This window comes from Eschscholzia californica, unplaced genomic scaffold (assembly GCF_041429995.1).
Source record: "Eschscholzia californica isolate CP2 unplaced genomic scaffold, dmEscCali1.0.p SCAF_3, whole genome shotgun sequence".
In the NCBI taxonomy this organism is placed as follows: domain Eukaryota; kingdom Viridiplantae; phylum Streptophyta; class Magnoliopsida; order Ranunculales; family Papaveraceae; genus Eschscholzia; species Eschscholzia californica.
This window is the reverse complement of record NW_028238420.1, coordinates 40,289,529-40,315,164: the sequence shown is the minus strand read 5'-3', so window position 1 is coordinate 40,315,164 and position 25,636 is coordinate 40,289,529. Positions and strand designations below refer to the sequence as shown.

The following is a 25,636-nucleotide window of genomic DNA, read 5'->3' as shown; positions in this document are numbered from 1 at the left end:
CTAGTTAAATGTCAATTGTGCAAATCACACATGTGAAGCATGACAAAAATGTCCCAATGTATGACTTTGACATTAACCCCAACTTTTATATCGATATTAGGACTACACGTCCGTTTTTTCAAACCTTTGATGTATACGCCCACGTGGACAGAAAACGTTAACTTCAAGGTAAATGTCAGCCTTGAGAATCATACATGTGAATCAGGACAAAAATATCTTTATTTACATTTTAATTTCCATCTTAATACCTTTTTTCCGTCTGTTATTCAACTTCATCAACCACATACAACTATTCCTTTCATCGACTGCCACCACCCCTACACAACCACCAACACGATCTTTATCTTCACAAGCCACCCTCTCAACCATCATCAAACCTTACGGGTTTTTGTCAGTGATCAAAGTTTTATGACTTCTTTCGTTAATTGGAGTTAATCGAGTTAGAGGTCAACTCAAAGAAAAATTAAATTTGAGAGTTGATTAAGAAGATGATGATGATGGTGGTGGCAATAGCCGATGATAGCCATGAATTTAAGACAAGCTCATTCGGGTCCATTTTTTGAAAATAGATGACTCCATTTTGGGATGTACAAGTTGTTGATACTTCGGTCCATGTTATTGAAATGAGATGAGTCAATTTTAGGATGTATAAGTTGTTGATACATTTTTTTCACAAAATTCCGCAAAATCACTGTCTGGGTAGTGTTGATAATGATGAACTTGGAGATGATGAAGATTATAAGAGTCATTGTCAAGAAAATTAGTTCAAGCAGTTTGTGAAGATTAAAATTGTGACGATTGTTGCGTAGGTCAAAGAAGATGAAGACGGTCATGAAGACGGTGGTGGCAGTCGATGAAGGAAATAATTGTTTGTGGTTGATGGAGTTGATTAATGAAAGAAAAAAAAATAGGTATTGAGATGGAAATTGAAATGTAAGTAAGGGCATTTTTGTCCAGATTCACATGTGTGATTTTCATGGCTGACATTTACCTAGAAGTTAATGTTTTCTGTCCACGTGGGAGTATAAATCAAAAGTTAAAAAAAACGGGGGTGTAGCCTTAATATCGATATAACAGTCGGGGTCAATGTCAAAATCATACATAAGGACATTTTTGTCTTGTCACACAACTGACATTGGACTAGAAGTTAACTTTTTCGTCCAAGTGGGGGTGTGAATCAAAAGTTTCAGAAAAAAGGGGTGTATTACTAATATCGTTACAAAAGTGGGGGTCAATATCAAAATCTTCCAAATTAATATTCATGTCCAATATTTTGTAAAAAAATTATTTTAGGTATTGAAATTTTTTTTGATGAGATATGTATTGAAATTAATAAGTAAAATTTATCTAATGTTTTATTATTGTTATTAAAAGATGACATACCTTTTTTTTTTTTTGTTGAACTAATGACATACCTAATAATGATATTACTATTTTATTCCAAACTTTTTTATTTCTTTCCGTATTGCTAGTTTGGTTTAAACACAATAAGTGGGTTATTTCCCTAATGGCCCCCTACTTTGTGACCAGCTTCCCGCCTGGCCCCCTACTTTACGAAAAATACCCATATGGTCCCCTTCCGTTATAACACCGTCACTCTCTCTCCTCCATCATGTTTTCTCTCTCTGCCAAGTCACGCCACATCACCTTTTAAGCCACCTCATCATCTTCTCCGGCATGGGTCGCCGGCCGGCCAAATTTCCGGCCGGCAACCTTCAAATTTTTTTTTCTCTCTCTCTAAACTCCGGCGAAGGGAACGAAATAACCCTAGATTAAATAACCACTAAAAATGCCATTTGAGTAATAAAAAGAATTTTTGGGTGTATGGCCCAAAAAATAGGCCCTAATAGGACTTTTAGTCCTCTCTAATCCCATAAAGGGTATAAAAACCAAAATAATATTACAAATAGATATCTGGTCCATTTGGTTCAATCTAGAGAGAAAACACAAATCCCGAGAATAACTATTAAATATTAATACCTATACTAACCTTTCTTAAATATAAAAACAGTTATAAGATCAAAATCACCAAATATATTTTCCATTTTTATCTCCTTGTTTCTCTCTCCAATCACGTTTTTATATTAAGAAACCGTGATCTTCTCATAATCAGTAAGTTTTCTAACCGAAACCTTATTGTCTCTGCACTCTCTCTCTCTCTCTCTCTTCATCTGATTCGAAAGTAAATCCTCCATTAAATCAGACACCTTGATTCATATTCTTTTGATTTGCTGAAATCAAATCACCATTGTTAATCAGGTAAAACATTAATCAAGTTATTAGTTTTTGTGATTTTGTTTTATTTTATGATAATTGATTATCTCTCTACACCTTAATCTACTGAAAATCTTCCATTAAAGCAAAGAAATTTGTGTTTAATATTCATTAGAGATATTCAAAAACAGTTTCTTAATATTGTTAAACAGGTTAACAATCATCTTCTTAAATGATTCTGTTTCAAATGAATATGAAATTCTTGTCTTTCTCTCTCTAAAAATTTATTGAATGATATATATTTTGATGAGACAATCCTTCATGACTGATTCTTACAAATTCAGTATCGAATTTCTCTCTGTATCATCTAATCAAATCTTCATCACTATTCAGGATTTTCTCTCTCTAAGATTCATAACCGATTTTATTATGTTAATGTTAAATCCGTTTACTGAAGATAATGCGATTAAGAAGTGTTTGTATCTATGTATTTTGTTACTTTTTAGTAGTTTTAGGTTACAGATTTTTAGATCATTTCTTCAAATCTTCATCAAGGTTTCCGTACAATTTTTGATGCAGAGAAGATCTCGTAAGATTTGTTATAACTGAATGCAAACGATATATAATTTAACATAAATTACGGATCGTTTACAATAAATTACATATCATTTTTTATCCAGAGTAGATCTAGTACGATTTGGGATCTAGTACGATTTGGTTGTAACAGAATGTAAACGATATATAATTTACACGACATTACATGATGTTTACTGAACATAACACATACATAACGCAGACGTCTTTTGTACGATGTTTTTATAACAGAATGTAAAATATATGTATTTTGTTACAAATTATACATACTTTATAAATAATATCAAAAACATCTTATAAATCTGCATAAATTAAATATAATTTATTCAACATTACGCGTACTTTTTTCACAAAACAGTTGCCGTTTATAGTACAATAAATGTTCCAAAAATTATATGTAATTTATTGCACATTATACATATTTTTTCACATAACAGTGACCTTGTGATTCGAACTAACGTTATGTTTGTCTCCTAACACATTATGAAGTTTAACAAACAGTATGCATAATTTATTCCATTATGCATGTCGTTTCCATTAAATTGTTTGTTGTGTTAACAAATGTATATGTTTTCTTTTTGCAGTTTTGTTGTTACTTATGGAATTTGCTACTGAAGTTGGTCATTTGTTTCCTGGTGGTGCAAAATCATTTGGATATGCTCTTCGACAATATAGTGTAAATGTTGTTTGTCCTGCTCAAGACTACATATGCTCTTCGACAATATAGTGTAAACGATTTTTTGGTAACAGAATGTAAACGATGTGTAATGTAAAAGAAATTATGTGTTATGTAATAGAAATTATGTGTAATTTACTGAACAAGACCCAAATACATTTGATAAATTACGTTGTATACTTGACTAATGATGGTTTATTCGTCATAAATAATAAATAATTTACGTATTTGTTTCATAATTTGTATTCGATTTGTATTTATGTATGAGTAAAAACGAAAACAAATGCTGCTTTAATGTTCCCAGAAAAATATACTATTTCCAAAACTGAAAGTTAAGTGAGAGAAAGTGATATATATGTTTTGTATATTAACCCCCAAATCACGCTAAATTGATCCTAAATAGATTCAGATAATAGGAAAGAGAAAATTTGATTTCCAAATCTGTTTAGAGGAGAGAGAAATTATGATTTGTTTCTATCTTTTTTTTTCTAATAAATCTCCATATTTTTGGCTAATAAATATCCATATTAAATCTGTAAAGAAGAGAGAGAAAATTGATTTGGGAAAGTTTAGATTTTGTTTATAAACAGATTATTGAAGAGAGAGAAATTTTCGTGAGAATCTAACCGTTTTTTCCTAAATTTATCCTAAAATCAAGGTACATTAAACCGTTTGAAATTTTTGTGCCCCACACATTAAAATCCCGTGAAAAACGACTGGGACATGGAAGGAATTATGTAATATATATTAAGGGTTATTAGTCCCAAGAGCAAAAGGACTAAAAATCCATTTTTGGGGAAGATTGGACCCTAAACCCTTTTTGAACATTACTTTGGGCCATATACCCACAGACCCTAATAAAAAAACAAAACTTAGTGAAATAAATAGTAAAATAATGAAATCAAGTGAGATGACTCATGGAGTGAGTCATGCCATTCTGCCAAAGAAATTGGCCACAACGTTTGAAGATGCTCCTAGTGATCGCCCCTTTCCAAAATGTTTTTAGCTTAAAGTCAATTCTGCCCCAAGATTGTGTGGTCCGAAGACTTTGCCTGTAGTGTACTGTGTATGTATACAGGGGCAGCCCCATAAAAAATCTTATCATCTATTTTATTATAAAGAGAAAGGAAAATGTCTAAGCCGCCGACAAAATAACGTAAATTGTCATCCAACGGTTGGATTCACACTAATTTCTCTCTATTGATGAAAAAGAAGTGATTGTGAGCCGTTGGATGGAGATTCACAACAAATTAAAGTCTGCTTCCCTATCAAGGTGAAATAAAAAAAAAAAAACCCACCTAACAAAGAACAATTGTGTATAATTCCTTTAAATTCCCTTGACTCAGAAAAATAATTTTCTTTTGTTGGTTGATCTTTTTTGCATTAAACTCTAACTTTTGCTGAAGCTAGTGGTATAGATTTGGTTTTGCTTTTACCAAGTTCTTGAAGGGAACCTTCAACAAAAAAAAAAAATTTCTTGAAGGGAAAAAATATGTTAGTGAAGATTACAGTGGTATTGGTGGTGGGAATTCTAGGGTGGTTTTATCAAAAGATTCAACCTCCCCCACCAAAAATTTGTGGATCTTCAACTGGTCCTCTTGTTACTTCACCAAGAATCAGACTAAGTGATGGAAGATATCTTTCTTATAAAGAATCAGGTGTACCCAAAGATAGAGCAAAGTATAAGATCATCACTGTTCATGGATTTGGTGACTCCAAAGACTTCTACCTAAGAGCATCCCAAGTAAAATATATATATATATATACACACAAACTACCTAGATTGAAAGAGAGAGAGAGAAACTACAAAGTAAGTTTAGCTAATGGTTCTGTTTAATTTTGCAGGAACTTATAGAAGAATTAGGTATATACTTCTTATCATATGATAGAGCTGGGTATGGAGAAAGTGATCCAAACCCAAAAAGATCTGTCAAAAGTGAATCATTTGACATTCAAGAACTTGCTGATCAATTGGAGCTTGGATCAAAATTTTACATAGTTGGAGTTTCAATGGGAGCTTACTCTGTTTGGAGTTGTCTTAAATACATACCAGACAGGTACTACTAGTAATACCCAATTATGAATTCCAAGTTCTTGGGTAGTTCTAATCTTAAATTTTGTAATCTATTTGATCTAAATTTTGAAACCCATATATAATTTTCAGGTTAGCAGGTGCATCTCTAGTAGTTCCTGCAATTAACTATTGGTGGCCTTCTTTACCTGCAAATCTAAGTAAAATAGCTTTCAAGAATTTGCTCTTACAAGATCAATGGACATTTAGGGTTGCACATTATGCTCCTAAGTTTCTTTACTGGTGGTTAACCCAGAAATGGTTTCCTTCACTTTCAATTTTACAAGGAAATCTAGCAGCTTTTAGCAACCCAGATAAAGAAATGTTGAAATCAATAGCAGAAAATCCAAATCCTGGTCAGGTACTCAATTTCTTCCTCCCACGTGGGACTATTCTCACACGATCCCTCACATGTGTGGGGTTCTTTGAGCCAAACGGTGTTCTTTTCCTTTTCGACGTGGAGCATGTGTGTGGCTTCTAGCTTTGCTACCATGTCCAACTCAAAACCAACTGGAAATGAGTGGAGAAAACCTAGACATTGTATTATTGGGTGCTAGATCGTGTTTCTCCCATGCGAGACTATATTGTATTATTGATTGCTAGATCGTGTTTGATGATTTGATATTTTTAATTTCAGGAAAAGGTAACACAACAAGGAGTTTTTGAGTCACTTCATAGAGACTTAATGCTGTTGTTTGGGAATTGGGAATTTGATCCACTGAATCTAAAGAACCCATTTCCTGAAAATGAGAAATCAGTACAAATTTGGCAAGGTTACGAGGATAGAATGATTTCATATATAGTACAGAGATATGTTTCAGAGAAGTTGCCATGGATCAAGTATCATGAGGTTGATAATTGTGGTCATCTTATGCCCTACAACACCATTTTAGCTAATGCTATATTAAAGGCACTCTTGGTTGGCGAAGAACCGTCTTTTATATAAGAAAGAATATAGCAACTTTTCAAGTATTCTCATTATTTAGAATTTCGTCCGTTATGTGTTTATCACATTCTCTATTTAGGTGCCGACTATGTTATGCCATATTGTAGTACATTGTAATCACTAATCAGCCGAGAAAATGTGTTATAAATGATTCAAACGAGTTACACGTTTATAAGGTAACTTCATCTCAAGACTTGAAAGTATGGTTTCTTGAGATTTCATTTAGTTCCTAGTATTTAATCGAGCAACCCGAAACCCATTTACTTCAACAATATTAATTTGTATTGCTAAAGACTTCCAGTTTTATCCCCTTATAGCTACAAGCTCCTGTTATTTGGGTCAAATTGCAAGGCTTGGAGCTTTTAGTCCATATTGGGAGTCTGCCACAGACTGACCAACCAAGAATACACAATATACCGATTATATAAAAAAATTATTTATAATTTTCCAACAATATCAGCATTATATTGGACATTATGTTAAGTTCATAGAAACGAAATCGGGAAGTGTAGTGAGTAAGAGAGCTAACTCAGATATTATAGAATAAAAGAATTCCCTTTAGCTAATCTGTCGAAAACAAAAACACAATCAAACAATTGTAACTCAAAAGAGTAAAACGCAAGCTTCTACGTATTACAGAATCAATAAGGTATTTTTCGAATGCAGTAATCCGTACTTATAAAATAAGAAACAAATTAGATCGAGGTTGAGATCTTAGTGTGATATTCGTGTCGTTAATGGCCCTCTCCTGGCGTGTAAAAATGGTTTTAACTTTAGCTTTGCTTGGTGCAGATTTGAGCAACCAAAATGAGACCCATCTTTAGTTTGATACTTTTTATCTTGCTTCTGCATTTACCATTTCCGAGAAAACTTTACTCATCGAAACACCTAAAAGATCGTCCCCATTGTCTTCTACTTCCATAGCAGAAACCATAGGAAGAGTTTCGACATTTTTGACTTCTAAAGCAAGATGATCGTTCGTTTGGGTAGTAGTGTTTTCATCGAGATTATCCAGTATCACTGCCTCTTGAAGTTGAAGAACATATTCGAGATTCCATAAGACATCTCCCATCGATGGACGATCCACTCCACATTCAGACACACATTTTTCAGCTGTTTCCGCATATTTCTTCAGAGATTCAGGTCTTATTTTACCCACGAGTTTGGGATCAATGATTTGATCCAAACGCCCGTTTCTTTGCCATTTCATTGCCCATTCGGCTAAATTCACCTTATCCTTCGAAAGTGATGGATCAATGACAGGTCTTGCACAAAGAACTTCAAATAAAAGAACCCCAAATGAGTAAACATCTGATTTCTCTGTTAACATTTGTCTTCTGAAGTATTCTGGATCTAAGTACCCGAAACTCCCTTTAACTGCAGTACTAACATGGGTTTGGTCGAGCTCAGGTCCTGCCTTCGATAACCCAAAATCTGCAACCTTAGCCATGAGATTCTCATCGAGCAATATATTTGCGGATTTCACATCTCGGTGGATAATTGCCTTTTCAGAACCGGTATGAAGGTAATGAAGTCCTCTCGCTGACCCAATGCATATCTCTAGCCTTTGTTTCCAACTCAGATCAAGACAATCTGGACCATAAAGAATACCCTTGAGTGTTCCATTCTCCATGTACTCGTAAACTAAGATCATCTCATTTCGTTCATCACAGTAGCCAATCAAAGAGACTAAATGACGATGACGAAACCTTGATAACATTTCAATTTCAGTCAGGAATTCTTTAAGACCTTGTTGGGACTGCGGGTTTCCTCTCTTAACTGCAACTTTTGTACCATCTACGAGAACCCCTTTGAAAACCTTCCCAAATCCACCAACTCCGAGAACCCCACTCTCATCAAAGTTGTTTGTGGCATCTTGTAATGCCACTAAAGGAACTCGGTAAGCAAGACTTGTGGCATTTTCAGTTGTACCTTTAAATTTCCTTCCAGTGGCATTCGTAGTTCCACCTTTCATGGAAAAAGGAACCCAAGACTTCTCTTGTCGAAGCTTTTCCATTCTTCTTCTCTTCTTAATCAGACACAAGACTATGCCCAAAACCAGCAAAATAGCCGCCCCAACAATCACTCCTGCTATAATTACAATATTCAATTTCGAGCCAGGGCTCGAAGATGGGATAAGAGGTTCACCACCAAGGCTACCCATGGAATCATTCATTTTCATAACCTCAAGCCCGTTTAAAATAGCGTTTGGGAAAGCATCAGCTACCGCACCAGAAGGACCAACACTTACATAGAGTTTAGTATCGTCGCTTTGTGATGTAACGAAGTCAATAAAAACTGGAGCAGCCAAGGTGTTTGACGTGAAAGTAGCAAGCTCAAGATTCTGATAAACATCCCAAGTGTTTATATAGACATTGAAAGAAAGTTGGCTAGCAGTAGAACTCACTATATCACAGAAATGAAATCGAATCAGATGCTGAAAACCAGGATCCACATCAAAAACCCATGTTACGTTAAAATTGCTATTTGGATCACCAGCCGTGTTCATCTCTCTTGCAGATCCATATACAGCATCTGGAGCAATATCCCTACTAGGCCCCTCCTTCAAATATTTGACAGTTCCAAGCTTCTTTTTTGCGATATTCTTGTTCACTAAAAATTTCTGATCAGGAACCCAAGTTCTACCAAGAGTATCGTTCATGGGAGTGACCAATGCTCCACCCATATTCACTCTCCAAACCGTCTCAAATGCTTGTCCGACTAAACCTGTATACTTCATTTTCGGGGTAACATTCTGCGCATCATCTGTTATGAGATCAACAGGAACTGAAACGACTTCAAGTGCATTTAAGAAAGCGAAAGAATTGCTGGAAGGAGTAATAGTGAGAATGAGGTTCCCTGAAGCTATATTGACAGAAAATTCTTTAACAATGGAATCATTCTGTATTTGGAAGTTGCTGAGAAGAACAAAATCTTGGGTAGAAACTGAAAAGGTTGCAGTACTCATATTGTAGGTTTGATAAACAAAGGGGAAGAAGTATAGTCGAATCCAGTGTCTACCTTTTTCGATTGGGAAATCGTAAGTGGTTGTTCCATTGAAAATTCGGGCGGTTTGATAGAGATGTAAATCATAAGTGGCCGATAACAAGCTCGAATTGGTAACGGCTAATATGTCTTTTGGGGTCGAAAGCATTCGAGAAGCGAAGCTGTCGGGCTGAAAAACCCGATCACCCACCGATGTGTTGGTAGGTGATCCACAGTCTATCAGGTAGTTATCAGTAGGAACAAATCCAATAGACAGATGTATTAAATATAACATTGATGAAATCCATATAAGAAATGTAATTTTTCTGATACCCATATCTTTCGGAACAACTAGAAGATGAGTTATAAATCTAGGGTTCTCTTTGCTTCAAGTAGATAAGTATTTCAAGTTCTGCTTGAACAATATAACAAGGGTTTTCTTTATAACAGCAAGCAAATGAACAAATCCAAAATGAAATCAAATACCCATTACAGGAAAATGAAGAAGATAACAGAAGATGATAATACCTCAGAGATCCATCTGAACTTTCATAGATTCATGGCCATCAACTTTACTTACTAACCCACACTCAGAAAACCAAACCCATTTACTGATCTCTTAATTTTAAATCAAAATCAGGAGAAAACAAATACTAGTTATCTGGAACTGATACAAAAATAGGGGTTTTCTTAGTTTTCTAAGTTTTGAATGACAGATTCATTTGATTAGGCTTGAAAACAAATAAGAATGAAAAGCAAACAAAACACAAGGAAAAGAAAATGAGTCAATGGGATTTGGAATAAAGCCAGCTAGTTTGAAGAGTTGAAGAGCCCACCTAATGAACATAACAGCTGATTCTATTGAGTTTATGAACAGGTTAGCATAAAATGAAAAAAAAAAAAAAAAAAAAAACACTCTCAAGTTCTTTGTTTATTAAAATTGGTGAAGAGTTGATAGAGAAAGATAAGAGTTGTTTATTCATTTTCAACAAAATTGAGTGACAGTGGAACAAAAAGAGCTCTCCCCACAAGAGTCAAAACTGGTCAGTCACCATTAATCAATCAGTAAAATATTTAGACCATTTTTACTCTCTGAGAGATTAATGCGGCACCAATTAAAATACTGTCATCTCCTTTGCCAGCAATTGCCAATATTACTGTGCTGAAACTTGAATTCATATGGGTTGTGTTAACTCCTACTGATCAAGATCTAGAGTGTTCAATTGTTTTTTTAAACATTTTAATCAAATCATTTGAGCTAATTAATGGGTAGTTAAACATGTTAAAATATGGTTGAGTTTTCTAAATATTGTAGTATTATAATCTTTACTTATCAAAATACTAGACTATTTATAACGAATAAGATAGATCTAGTTAGATGGCTTACCATCAAATTTTTGTATATGAATATGTTCCTTTGTCCGGAAACTATCCGGTTGAATTTTGCTTGTGTATATGACCATACATGATTTAGAGAGAATTTTTCTCTCTAAATCTTGTCCGACCATATACCTAGTTGAGATTCAACCGAAATATTAGTCGGACAAAGTATGAGGGTTGTGTACATATGTTTGATAACCGTTTATGCTTAGTTAATTTCTTATTCTGTTATAAGTGATTAATGGGTTTTCTTCTTGGAAAAGAGTTCCATCCCAAATGAACTCCATATAATAAAGAAAAATCTTGATTTGGAGGTTGGTGGGGAGACACTAAAACTCATTAGGGCAGAGTGGCAGACCCTTGGATTGAGAAAGGGAGTCATTTTTCTCAGGTAACCACTTGACCAAATGCCCAGGATTGCTCCTAAATCTTACAGGCTAGGCTAGCTGGGTGATAAGGTAAGGAACCTCAATTTCGCCTGTTACTTGGTGTGAAAATTTGAGCTAGGCTACTCCTACAAATTTTTTAAATAAATAAAAATTCAGAGATGGATGGCCATCTTCCTCAAAACTAATCAAATCTCTTTAGACTACGACAAATGAGAAGAGAAACACAAACAAACAATCTACTAACGAACTTGTATCTTGAAAGCGTGTGGGTCCAACTCCAAGTTGCTGTTGTTAGGAAAAATAACCTAATTAACTTGTTCAGGAATATGAAGATAAACGATGTGAATGTAAAAGTAGAGACACCAAGATTATTTAACGTGGCAAAAAATCCCTCCAAACTAGAAGGTAAAAAACCACGGGACCTAGTCCAGAAATCTTCCACTATAATTAAATAATGGGTTACACAATTCTTCAAGATGTGTAGAAACACTCTTGGACAACTCTTCACCAAACCTATGGTGGATAAACTGAACAAAGAAACAAAGAAATAAAATCTCTTACTCCTTAGGATTTGAACAAATCCTAGATTACTAAAGGTTGAAGAAGACAACCACAAACTAAATTGCTTCACAAGATTAATAATCTTCTTTTCTTCAAACCAATATTCTGCTCTTTCAATCTCTCTTGAAAGAACCACTTCAGAAATCTCTCTTTCTCTGACTTCTCTTTGTTCTGGAAGTTGTTGTGTATAATCTCTTCCCTTTCATTCCCTATTTATAATAATAAATAAGGAGGTTTACCAATAGAAATAGGAATTCCTTTTTAGGCTTGAAAAAATAGAAGTTTCTATTTTTTCCCCAAACAAGGAATAAGGGAAATCCTATTCCAACTAGGAGTCCTTTAATTATAAGGAGGGACCCCAACAAACTCCCCCTCCCGACTTATGAAGAGGGACCTACCATCCCCAAACCTGCAACACTGCTACATAGCTCATGTTTGCCTTTGGGTAATGGTTTTGTCATCATATCTGAACCATTGTCTTCAGTATGGATTTTCTCGATCTTCAACACCTTTTCTTCAAGAACATCTTGGATCCACTGGTATCTCACGTTTATATGCTTGGACTTGGAATGGAAACTAGAATTCTTACTGAGGTGGATGGCACTCTGACTGTCGCAATGAATAACATAATTATCTTGTTTCATACCAAGTTCTTCTAACAGTCTCTTCATCCATAACATCTCCTTGCAACATTCTGTAATGGCAATATATTCTGCCTCTGTAGTAGATAAAGCTACACACTTTTGTAATTTAGATTGCCATGACACTGCTCCCCCTGAAAGTGTAAATAAGTAGCCTGATGTGGACCTTTTAGAGTCTACATCTCCTGCCATGTCTGCATCAGTGTAACCGACTAATACTGGCTTATCATTACCAAAACATATACGAGCTTTAGACGTACCTCTAAGATACATCAGAATCCACTTCACTGCTAACCAATGCTCTTTGCCTGGATTAGCCAGAAATCTGCTTACTACTCCAACTGCAAATGCAATGTCCGGTCTTGTACACACCATTGCATACATCAAACTTCCTACAGCTGAAGCATAAGGAATTTTCTCCATTTCTTCTTTCTCACTTCTAGTTGATGGACACTGATCACGAGTCAACTTGAAGTGACTGGCTAATGGACAACTCACTGGTTTTGTCTTGTCCATATTGAACCTTTCTAGAACCTTCTCAATGTATCTTTCTTGTGATAGCCAAAGTTTTCCAGCTTTCCTATCACGAGAGATATGCATGCCAAGAATTTGTTTTGCTGGACCCAAGTCTTTCATATCGAAATACTTGTTTAGTTCCTTCTTTAACCTGCTAATTTTATTAGCATCCTGACCAACAATCAACATATCATCAACATAAAGTAGAAGTATAATCAAATCTCCATCAGGAAATTTATGAACGAAAACACAATGATCTGAAGCCGTCCTGTGATACCCTTAATCCTTCATGAATGATTCAAACTTTTTGTACCACTGTCTTGGTGCTTGTTTCAGCCCATATAAACTCTTCTCTAACTTACAAACCAAGTGTTCCTTACCTTTAACTTCAAACCCTGTTGGTTGTTCCATATACACATTTTCCTCCAAGTCACCATGAAGGAAAGCGGTCTTGACATCTAGTTGTTCAATTTCTAGGTTCATACTTGCAGCCAATCCCAATACTAACCGTATCGAGGACATCTTCACCACCGGAGAGAAAATCTCATCAAAATCAATACCCTTCTTCTGCCCAAATCCTTTCACCACTAGGCGTGCCTTATATCGTGGTTGTGAATTTCTTTCTTCGGTCTTGATTTTGAACACCCACTTATTTTTAAGAATTTTCTTATTCTTAGGTTTTTCAACCAACTTAAAAGTGTTGTTCTTATGCAATGATTCAATCTCATCTTGCATAGCTTTCAACCACTCCTTTTTGTGTTCATCATCTATGGCTTCTTCATAACACTGTGGTTCTCCACTATCTGTAACCATCACATACTCGTGTGGAGGATACTTGGTAGATGGTGCTCTATCTCTAGTCGATCTTCTCAATTCAGCTGGTGGTTCATGTTGAACTTCCATTTCCTGCTCAACATCATCACCCATAGGAACATCTTCATGAGCTTCATCTTCATGATTTTGTTCTTCACCTGCATTATCATGCATAACCTTAGAAGAGATATGTGGATCTAGATCAATGAGATCATTACTATGATTCTCATGCTTCTCAACTTTCCCAAAGTCCTCAATAGTTTGATTTTCAAGAAAGACCACATCTCTACTTCTAATAATCTTCTTATCGACTGGATCCCATAACCTGTATCCGAACTTCTCATCTGCATACCCTAAAAAGATGCATTGCTTGGCTTTATCATCAAGCTTTGCTCTTTGATCTTTAGGTATATGCACAAAAGCCCTGCAACCAAACACCCTTAAGTGTTCATAACTGACTTCTTTCCCAGCCCACACTCTCTCAGCTACATCTCCATCTAATGGTGCTGAAGGTGATAAATTAATCAGATAACATGCAGTACGCATTGCTTCACCCCAGAAGCTTTTAGGCAGCTTTGCTTCTGAGAGCATACATCTGATCCTCTCCACAATAGTGCGGTTCATGCGTTCTGCTACACCATTTTGTTGTGGAGTTTTGGGAACTGTCTGTTCATGTCGAATACCATGGGTTTTGCAATACTCTTCAAACGACCCGATGTATTCTCCTCCATTGTCAGTGCGAATGCACTTCAATGATTTTCCTGTCTCCCGTTCTACCATGTTGTGGAAATTCTTGAAAACTGCAAGTACCTGATCTTTGGTCTTTATGGCATATGCCCAAACTTTCCTGGAAGCATCATCTATAAAAGTAACAAAATACAAAGCACCACCAAGTGTTTTTACCTTTAAAGGTCCACAAACGTCAGAATAAACAAGCTCCAAAATACTGGATTTTCTTTCAGATGCATTCCTTTGAAAGGATACTCTATGTTGCTTTCCTACTAAACAATGAGAACAAGTGTTTAAATTTATACCTTTTACGTTCGGTAAGTCTTGTCGTTTAGCAAGAATTTGAAGTCCTTTCTCGCTCATGTGCCCGAGTCTTCTATGCCAAAGATCAGTGGAAGAATCTTTTTCAACTGCATTCAATTCTCCTTTACACAGTTTTACTTGAGTTCTGTATAAAGTACAACACTTCTTCCCTCTTGCTATCACCATTGACCCTTTTGTGAGCTTCCACTTTCCATCACCAAAGTGACTGTGGTACCCTTCATCATCTAATACTCCGGTAGAGATTAGGTTATATCGAAGATCTGGTATATGCCTCACATTCTTAAGAATCAATGTACTCCCTGTGCTCGTCTCAATTTTCACTTCTCCAATTCCTACGATTTTTGAGAAACCTAAGTTTCCCATCCTGACTTTGCCAAGGTCACCAGTTCTGTAAGAGTTAAAGAAATCCTTACATGGAATAGCATGATACGAAGCACCTGAGTCAACCAACCATGTCGTTTCTGGTTCTGACTCAGCCATACTTAAGCAAGTGTCTCCACAACCTGAGAGTAAGATAATGTCATCACTTGAGGCAACTGCCGCAACATTATCTTGTTTTTCATCATCCTTTTTATTTTCCTTCTTTGTTTTCTTGCAATCACTCTTGTAATGACCCATTTTTCCACAACCAAAACATCTAACTTCTTTCTTTGGTTTTGATCTCCCCCTTGACTTATCACGGTTATGAGGTTTTCTACTTTTACCTCTCCCCCGTCTTTCTGTAACAAGTGCCTCTGAATGAGACTCGTCTGACGATGATTTCCTTCTTGTTTCTTCATTCAACAAACTACCTGTTACGTGATTCATACGCATTATGCCATCAGGAGCAGAATTGCTAAGAGACACCACCAATGTCTCCCAACTATCTGGTAAGGAATTTAGAAGAAGTAAGGCCTGCAACTCATCATCCAAAACTAACTTCATTGCAGAAAGCTGGTTTACTAGACTTTTCATCTCATTCAAGTGTTGAGCAATTGAGGTTCCTTCTTTATATTGTAATTTTCCTAGCTTTCTGAACAAGTAAGCCTTTTTGGCAGCTGTCTTCTGATCATACAATTCTTCTAATTTCCTCCATAGACTATAAGCGGAAGTCTCCGTCGATACATGATGAAAAACACTGGGTTCTACCCATTGTCGAATAAATCCAACAACCTTACGATCTAATACCTTCCAGTCTTCTTCATCTATCTTCATCGGTTTTGTACCGTGATTTTCAATGGGTGCAGCTAGGTCTTTGCAGTATAACAAATCTTCCATTTTTGCTTTCCACATCAAGTAGTTTTCTCCATCTAAACTAATCATTCGATTAGTATTCACTTCCATATTTCTGAACAATAAATCCAACCTTAGCTCTGATACCACTTGTTAGGAAAAATAACCTAATTAACTTGTTCAGGAATATGAAGATAAACGATGTGAATGTAAAAGTAGAGACACCAAGATTATTTAACGTGGCAAAAAATCCCTCCAAACTAGAAGGTAAAAAACCACGGGACCTAGTCCAGAAATCTTCCACTATAATTAAATAATGGGTTACACAATTCTTCAAGATGTGTAGAAACACTCTTGGACAACTCTTCACCAAACCTATGGTGGATAAACTGAACAAAGAAACAAAGAAATAAAATCTCTTACTCCTTAGGATTTGAACAAATCCTAGATTACTAAAGGTTGAAGAAGATAACCACAAACTAAATTGCTTCACAAGATTAATAATCTTCTTTTCTTCAAACCAATATTCTGCTCTTTCAATCTCTCTTGAAAGAACCACTTCAAAAATCTCTCTTTCTCTGACTTCTCTTTGTTCTGGAAGTTGTTGTGTATAATCTCTTCCCTTTCATTCCCTATTTATAATAATAAATAAGGAGGTTTACCAATAGAAATAGGAATTCCTTTTTAGGCTTGAAAAAATAGAAGTTTCTATTTTTTCCCCAAACAAGGAATAAGGGAAATCCTATTCCAACTAGGAGTCCTTTAATTATAAGGAGGGACCCCAACAGCTGTGACGTGATATTTCCAATTTGTTTTGATTTGTATGAGGCTAGTATGCTTTAAACACGTTACAATCGGAATTGTTTCTAACATATCAATAGTCAATATAGGTCGCTTTTGTCATATAAAGACACCTTTCATGTATTGAAATTGGTTGAAATGTCTATGATTACATTATTAATGCATCAAACCTACTAACATAATTTGATAAAATGGAAACACACCCACTTGCTTTGTTTGAGAAGTTACACATATTTGAGATTCACAGGAAAAAAAAAGATATCCCTCCAAGCACTTCTTTTCTATAATTTTGATGTTTCTAAGAAAGTAAGGAACTCATTTCATCTAGTTATTGTGGCTACTACTCTTCACTAGTCACAAATTCCCTTGAATTTTGGCAAGTATTATTAAACATAGGGTCTATAGATTGGGCTAGATGTTTGGTTAAGGGGGGGTGATGAAAATAAAGAATGTATGAAAAACCCAAAATCTAGACTGTAATTAGAAAAAAAAAAACTCACTAAAAAAAGCAAAAAAGAATCATTTGTTGAACACTTTTCAAAATGTTAACAACATATATAATTACTAGGTTTCTACCGCGTACCCCTTTTGGCTAACACCCTTGTCATTGTATCCATCGTGGTCGCCCATGCGTAGTTGAAGAGAAGGTAAAATGTTCAGATTTTAATAATATTAAAGTATAAAAAACCGAACAAATAATAACAATGAAGTAAGAAAAATAATCCGATTGAAAAAAATTGTCAAATTGCCAAAAGAAAAATGTCCATAAAAAGCAAAGGAGTTGAAAGGCAGGTCCCCTAATATACTGTAGAGATTTACAAATTAGATAAATCTTTATCATTCTTTATTTTTCTCTCTCTATTTTGATCTTTTGACATATTATCTCTCTAAAAGAAGAATAAAATTCGACATGACTATGAAATTTTATGAGAAATGTCAGAACTAAAGAATATAATAAAACAACGAAACCCTAAACTACGAAACTTGGTGAGAGATAAACAATGAGAAGTTATGAAGAATATGCACGAAACAATCTCACATAATTCAAAATTACTAATGGTGGACAATTACATATCAAATTATCATACTATTATCTATCTAATCAATAAGATATACCAAGAACCACACATATTCCTCCTCACTTTCTCAATTTTCTATCTATTTTTTCATTCTCTACAAATTAAAATATAAATTTCAAAGAAAAGTGAAAAGATATTAACCAAAGTTCATAATTTTGTGAGAGATAGCGAGAAAAAGTTCAAATTTATCTGAAAATAAGAATACAAACATATACATTAAAGAAATAAGGACATTACAACTTTCAACAAAAAAAGGACATTACAAACATATACATTAAAGAAATAAGGACATTACAAAATTAAGGGGAACAAATCAAGAACACTAACATCTAATAAGAATTGTTAAAAAAATGTAATAAGAAAATACATAAAAAAAAAATTTAATTAAAAAACAACGGACCTTCTAAGTTCACTTTTTTCTTAATACAATTGATTGTGTCATTCTCCTGTAAAATAAAACAACATAAAGAAATTAAAAATCAATTACAAATCCACACGAAGATATGATAGAAGAATTATAAATCGTGAATAATTATAGTAGTTTTCTTTCCAAAACAAAAATAATAATTAAAAGTTCAGCCCCAGTACTTACATTTTTTTTTGATGAAATGCCCCAATACTTACATGGGATAATCTGTTCACCGGGGTAAACATAAGAATATAAAGAACTGGAGCGAGATATACTGTAAAATGAAATCTAAGATACCATGCAGGAAGAGAATAAGAATCTATTATGAGTAAAATATAGAGGGTAGAGACTTAGACATAGACTTGACAGCAAATTCACATTCTTCATATATTTAAGCTATTCAAAGATTCAACTCTTTTTTTTTTTTTTGTTGAAAATCAAACATTCAACTCAACCACTTACATAATAAATCAGATGGAAGGATGATTAAATTCGAAATTTTAATTTGGTATTATTAGATATTCGACCTATATATATAATAAGGGCGGTTATGATTTTCTCCCCACTAATTACTCTACCTCCCACGATCTACTCCCATAATTGTGGGTATCAGATAAATGTGGATAATGACCTTGCAGTTAATTTTTTAGAAGTTAACATATGTTTTAATTAGGTATGCTGAATATTCGAAATTAGGTACGTGGATGTATTTTCACAGTCCTGTCTCCTGTGAGATCTAAAATGACAATCCAAAGGACATGAATATCCAGGAGATAAAGGTACGTGGATGTATCTTCATTGTGTTTTATGTAATAGATGTTGTTAACAAGACAACCATATTTCTTTTTTTTTCATAATTTCATTTTTACCCTTATATATTGACAACATATAAAAATATGTTCTTATAAATTGTTGACAACATATATAATTGTGTTATTATAAAATGTTGACAACATGTGTAATAATGTACTGACTTGTTATAAAATGTTAACAACATATAGAGTTGTCCTGATTTGTTATAAAATGTTGACAGCAAACATATATGATTCTGTTGTTAACAAAATCTATAATACATTAGTCAAAATATTATTTGTCCGTTAATGGGTTTGTCAAACACAAAGGATAATATGCATAACACTTGAATTTTTGCAAAAGACAAATAAAAAAACGTTTTAGTCTAAATATTTATGTCTAAAGCAAAATAAAAAATGCGAAAACTATTTCTTTCTTTACAAGACAAATCGAAAAATGCTTTAGCCAAAATGTTAGTGTCAGTTTTTGTTTGTCAAATGAATGACAAAATGCGAAACATTTTTGCAAAATAATTTTCGAACAAACACGAATTTGTTCAGAAATTTACAGAACTGTTGAGAGCAAACTAAGATTTGTATTGAAGTATATTGAAGAAAAGGAAGATATCTAGAAGATATCTCCCCAAGATAGAAAGAAATACATAATATAGCAATTGTAATTTTAATTGTTTCCTCTTTGTAATATTTCCTTATTTATTATTTCTCTACAAACCCTATTGTAATCTCTATAAATATGTACCCAAGTCTATCAATGAAATCACCTTTGATAATTATATCTCTTGTTCCTCCTTCAAACTTAATATGGTATTAGAGCAAAGTTGATATTTCTGGGATTTCTACTCGATAATAATTATTTCGTTTATTCGGGTTTTATTCATTCTAAGGAGCTCTACGGATTCTTATTATCGTTATACTTTGATCATCCCAACTCCATCTTCAAAGGTCAGTTACTAACACAATTTTTCTGAATTTTTTCAAATTTTTTCGAATTTTTTTCGATTTTTTTTTATTTTTTAAACCTATTTTTAGGTTAGGAAGTTCTGTTCCAGAATTAGGTTAAAATTAATCCTGTTCCGATTCAGATTAGAATTTTTCCGTTCTGGTTTATCTACAAACAGAACAGACCTAATCCGGTACATCTTTACTCCGGAATAGAGAAAACCTTGTATACCAGAATAGACTTAACCTGGTATTTTCCAATACTAGTGTATAAACTAAACCCGGAACACAACAAATTCTGTTCCCGATCGGAACCAAAAAATCACTTTTGGTTCCCGACACCAACTTCATCTTCTCCGGTGACCACTTCTAGGGTTTTTTCGTTTTTTTCGCCGGAATTAGGTTACAAACGAAGGAAAGCAAAGTCTCCGACGTCTGACCGCGAAGGGTTTTCCCTCATCTAAACCGAGATATTATTTCCCCCGACGTTTCTCTCTCTACACCATTAAAACTTGATCGGAAACCCTAGTTTTTCTTGATCGGATTTTTTAAAAATTACAACCCACCATCTCGGTTTCCAGCCATCTCTCTTTGCGAAAACCTGTCCCTTCGATCACCACACAAAAGCCCCTGTTTTTTTTTACTCGGAACCCTAAATTTTTGGCCGGAAATCAACCTCCCTGTTCCTTGATCGGAACCCTAATTTTGGCCGGCGAGATTTCATTGGAACCCTAATTTTGGCCGGCGATAACTGACGCAACTAAGTCAAACCAATTTGACTCAACCCTGTTGCTTTGACCCGTGATTTTACTTTGACTGACCCAGACTTTTGACTTTCTTTTTGTGACACCTCACGTTTGTGACGCTTTTTTTCCCCACAGTACATAAACTGTTTGGCTTATTTGTGACAGCATCTACTGTCATATTAACTTCCCAACACTTCTGTTAAGTTGTGACATTCTGGGCTGTCCCTTTTATTTCCTAACACTTCTGTTTGGACTATTTGAGACAGCACCTACTTCCTTTTTTCTTTCCGACACTTCTGTTAGTTGTGCAAATTCTGAACCGTCATATTATTGTGACGTTGATTTTAAAATAGATTATTTTCTTCTATTCTTTACAGAACAATGACTTCTGGACAATCTGCCAACATCAGTGATCTGAACTCGAATTCAGATGACACTCCACCGATGACAGACACTACTCCTCCTCTTCAACAAATATGTGAGGCTTATTATGTGCATCCTTCGGACAATGCCACTTCTGTTGGTGTTAATCCCGTTCTTACCGGTCCAGGCTATGCTGAATGGGCTCACAGTATGCACGATGCTCTTATCATTAAAAATAAGCAAGGTTTTATCGATGGTTCGCTCCCTAAACCGACGGATCCTGCGCAACTTCATGCATGGACCCGTTGTGACACCATGGTGGCTGCTTGGATATCCAATTCTGTCAGCGAGGAAATCCGACGTAGCACGAGACGTTCGGCTTCTGCTTTTGATCTTTGGAAGAATTTGAAGGAGCGTTTTGCTACGTCTAACGCTACCTACATTTATCAGCTGAAGAAAAAGATTTCTGCCCTTACTCAGGAGCACCAGACTATTTCAGCTTATTATTCTCAGTTGAAGTCTTATTGGGACGAATTGGATGCTATCATTCCACCCACTTCATGTGCTTGCCCTGTTGGCAAAACAACTATTGAATATCATCTTACCTCGCGTACGATTGAATTTCTCATGGGTCTTCATGAACGTTATTCTGCGACTTGCAATAACATACTTCTCATGGAACCACTACCTTCTCTGGCCAAGGTATATAATTTGGTCATTCAAGAAGAGCAGAAAAATAAGATCAATGCTCCTTTTGACTTTCACGCTTTCAACGCTAAGATCACGGCTGCTAACAAGTTGAAAGAAAGTGATTTACCTTGCCCGAAAAATAAGCGAGTTCGTCCTTATTGTACTAAGTGCAACCTTCATGGACACATTGCTGACACTTGTAACAGAGATGTAATGTGCACTCATTGCAAACGTCTCGGTCATTCTGTTGATCGATGTTATCTCCTACATGGTCGCCCCCCTCGTCCAGGTGGTGCCCGTAGCACTTCTCAGGGTTCCAGCTCTTCTCCAGCTCCAACTCTTACCAGAGAAGACTATGACCGCATTATGGCAGTTATCAATACACAAACTCCTTCCAGTTCTGCTATGATGTCAGGTACTTCCCTATCTCACCCTTCTGTTTGGATTGTTGATAGTGGTGCTTCAAACCATGTTTGCTTCTCTCTAGATGCTTTTAGCTCTTATGCTTTAGCACCACCATCTTGTTATGTTCAAATTCCTGATGGAGCGACTTACTTAGTCAAATACATTGGCAGAGTCGTCTTTTCCGACTCTCTCTCTATTGACCAAGTTTATTACATTCCTAATTTCAAATTTAATTTGATGTCTGTAAATCAGACTTGTAAATCTTTGAAATCTGGTATTTATTTTGATTCAACTCATTGCCTTTTTCAGACGATCTCAAATCATCAGGAGATTGGTCGGGCTGATGCTATTGATGGACTCTATATTCTCCGTAGGAATTTTACTGCACTTGCTTTGAATAAGTCAATCGACGTCTGGCACCGTCGACTTGGACATCCTAATTTAGGCCGTTTACGTACTTTATCAGAACGTGTCCCGTTTATTTCCTTTAATAAGTCGCATGAATGCGTTGTATGCCCTATGGCAAAACAATCTAAGTTGGTTTTTAATAAAAGTAGTAGTTTTAGTACTTTTGCTTTTCAACTTATTCATGCTGATATTTGGGGACCCTTTCCGGTTCCATCTTTAACCAACAAGCGTTATTTCCTCACACTTGTTGATGACTTCTCCAGATTTACTTGGACATTCCTTATGCAAACCAAGTCTGAGACTAAAACACATTTAAACTTCTTTTTTCAGTTTGTTTCTAAACAATATCATAAGAAGATTAAATCTATATCCTCGAGTCCTGAAAATACATTTTCAAACCCGATTGAAACATTTCGTTCTGATAATGGAGCCGAGTTCTTATCCAATGATCTCCAAACTTGGTTCCATTCTCATGGAATTCTCCATCAACGCAGTTGCGTCTCCACACCCGAACAAAATGGTGTCGTCGAACGTAAACATCGTCATTTACTCGATGTTGCTCGCGCTTTGCGTTTTCAAGCACATCTCCCTTTAAAATTTTGGGGGGAATGTTTAAAAACGGCAACCTATTTAATCAATAGAATGTCGACTCCAATACTTTCATACAAATCTCCTTATGAAATGTTATATGATTCTCCACCGGACTACTTAGCTCTCCGAGTTTTCGGTTGTTTATGTTTTGCAACCAATACCAACATCCAAAATAAGTTCGATCATCGAGCTAAACCTGGAATATTTGTTGGTTATCCGCCTGGGAAGAAAGGATACACCATTTACGATTTAGAGACACACAATCTCTATGATTCCCGGAACGTGCGTTTTTTTGAGGATAGGTTCCCTTTCGCTGAACGTCAATCGACATTCTCTGAACCTACCTCCTTCACTCCGCTTTCATCGGACGCCTATTACTTCAGTCCCATCGACGATACCCACTCGCCTCATCCGGACTTGTATACTCTCCCGTCTTTGGTCGACGACCATTCACACTCTTCCACTGACGCGACCCCCATCCCACCTATTGTGTTAGACTCCTCATCTTCCGCTGCTTCTTCCTCGGAGGAATCTCCCGAGCTTCCTTCTGACTCTGTTATTCCCTCGCAAGGTATTTCCCCTCTGCAAGGTGCTTCTCCTTCGAAAGAACCTTCACCTTCGAATTCTGACACCACCCAGGTTTCAGCTACTTCTCCCGAAGAACCTTTACCTTCTTCTCGACCAGTCCGTACAACGAGACGTCCTGCCCATCTGGCTGACTATCTTTGTTCTTGTACTACTGCACCTACGACTTCCACCAAATATCCCTTAACTGACTATGTCAGTTTTGAAAAATTCACCCCTTCCCATCGAGCATTTCTTACTTCCGTTGTCAATACGGAAGAACCCACATCCTATTCCGCCGCCAAGGCTTTTCCAGAATGGCGTGCTGCAATGGATAAGGAAATTCAAGCTCTTGAACAAAATCAAACTTGGTCATTAACTCCCTTACCCCCGGGAAAGAAACCAATTGGTTGTAAATGGGTGTACAAAATCAAATACAGCTCTGACGGATCAATTGAACGTCATAAAGCGCGACTCGTTGCCAAGGGTTATACCCAAGTAGAAGGCATCGATTATCATGATACTTTCGCCCCAGTCGCCAAATTGGTCACTGTTCGTGCACTTCTTTCCGTTGCTGCCATTAAAGATTGGCCCCTCCATCAGTTGGATGTGAATAATGCTTTTCTCCAAGGTGACTTGGATGAAGAAGTCTACATGACAATTCCACCTGGGTTTTCCAGGACTGGTGACCACAAAGTATGTCGCTTGCACAAATCCCTTTACGGATTAAAACAAGCTTCTCGACAGTGGTTTGCCAAATTTTCTACCGGCTTACAAGCTGAAGGTTTTAAACAGTCATCTTCTGATCATTCACTGTTTTGTTTTTTTGATGGTCCGACTGCCATTTACGTCTTAGTTTACGTAGATGACATCATTATCACCGGCAATAATGCCTCGGAAATTTCATCTCTTCAATTACGTCTCGAGAAACGTTTTTCTCTTAAAAACCTTGGACGACTTCAATACTTTCTTGGAATCGAAGTATCTCGTTCCCCAAAAGGCATTTTCCTTTGTCAACGCAAATACACGTTGGACATTCTTCGCGACTCGGGTCTCCTCGGAGCTAAACCAAGTCTTTTTCCTATGGAACAACACTTAAAGTTATTACCTACTGATGGTACGCCATTAGACGATCCAACTTCGTTTCGGCGTCTTATTGGTCGACTTTTATATGTCACGGTGACTCGTCCTGACATTTCATTTTCTGTGAATTACCTTAGTCAATTCATGCAAAATCCCCACTCCAATCATATGGATGCGGCTACTCGAGTTGTTCGTTATTTGAAAGGCACCATGAATCATGGCCTCCTTCTCTCTTCGTCCAGCACTCTAACTATTTCTGGTTTTACCGACTCTGATTGGGCTAGTTGTCCCATCACCCGTCGCTCGACCACCGGCTACTTCACTATGCTTGGTTCAAGTCCGTTGTCTTGGAAGTCCAAGAAACAACCGACTGTTTCCCGATCCTCGACTGAGGCAGAATATCGGGCTCTAGCTACACTCACTGCGGAACTGCAGTGGCTGAAATATTTGTTTCAAGACCTTCGTGTCTCAATTCCAGAACCCTTTCAGGTCTTCTGTGACAATATGGCGGCTATGCACATTGCCGCCAATCCTGTCTTTCACGAACGAACAAAGCATATCGAGATCGATTGCCATTTCGTTCGGGAGAAAATTGAATCTGGTCTTATTAAGACGACTCACCTTCGCTCTGCCGATCAGATAGCTGACATCTTTACGAAACCACTTGGTTCGGATCCATTTCATCGGTTACTCTC

The 25,636-nt window shown here is 36.0% G+C and overlaps 1 protein-coding gene and 1 pseudogene across 3 annotated transcripts; one reads left to right on the top strand and one right to left on the bottom strand.

Annotated features, from left to right (window-relative positions):
* The first annotated feature begins 4,335 nt into the window (after positions 1-4,335).
* Positions 4,336-6,722, top strand: LOC147550274 (uncharacterized). The gene is made up of 4 exons (XM_086666817.1): positions 4,336-5,228; positions 5,330-5,541; positions 5,649-5,916; positions 6,193-6,722. The coding sequence occupies exons 1-4, from the start codon at positions 4,977-4,979 to the stop codon at positions 6,499-6,501; spliced, it is 1,041 nt and encodes a 346-aa protein (XP_086522943.1). The 5' UTR covers positions 4,336-4,976; the 3' UTR covers positions 6,502-6,722.
* Positions 6,723-7,037: 315 nt separating this feature from the next.
* On the bottom strand, positions 7,038-10,655 carry LOC147550273 (putative receptor-like protein kinase At5g59700 pseudogene; annotated as a pseudogene). Of its 2 annotated transcripts, XR_015237104.1 has the most exons (2): positions 10,015-10,542; positions 7,038-9,676 (listed from the first exon to the last, which is right to left on the bottom strand). The product of XR_015237104.1 is annotated as a putative receptor-like protein kinase At5g59700 pseudogene, transcript variant X2 (transcript). The 2 variants fall into 2 exon arrangements; XR_015237103.1 differs by having other exon boundaries at positions 7,038-10,655.
* Positions 10,656-25,636: the final 14,981 nt, after the last annotated feature.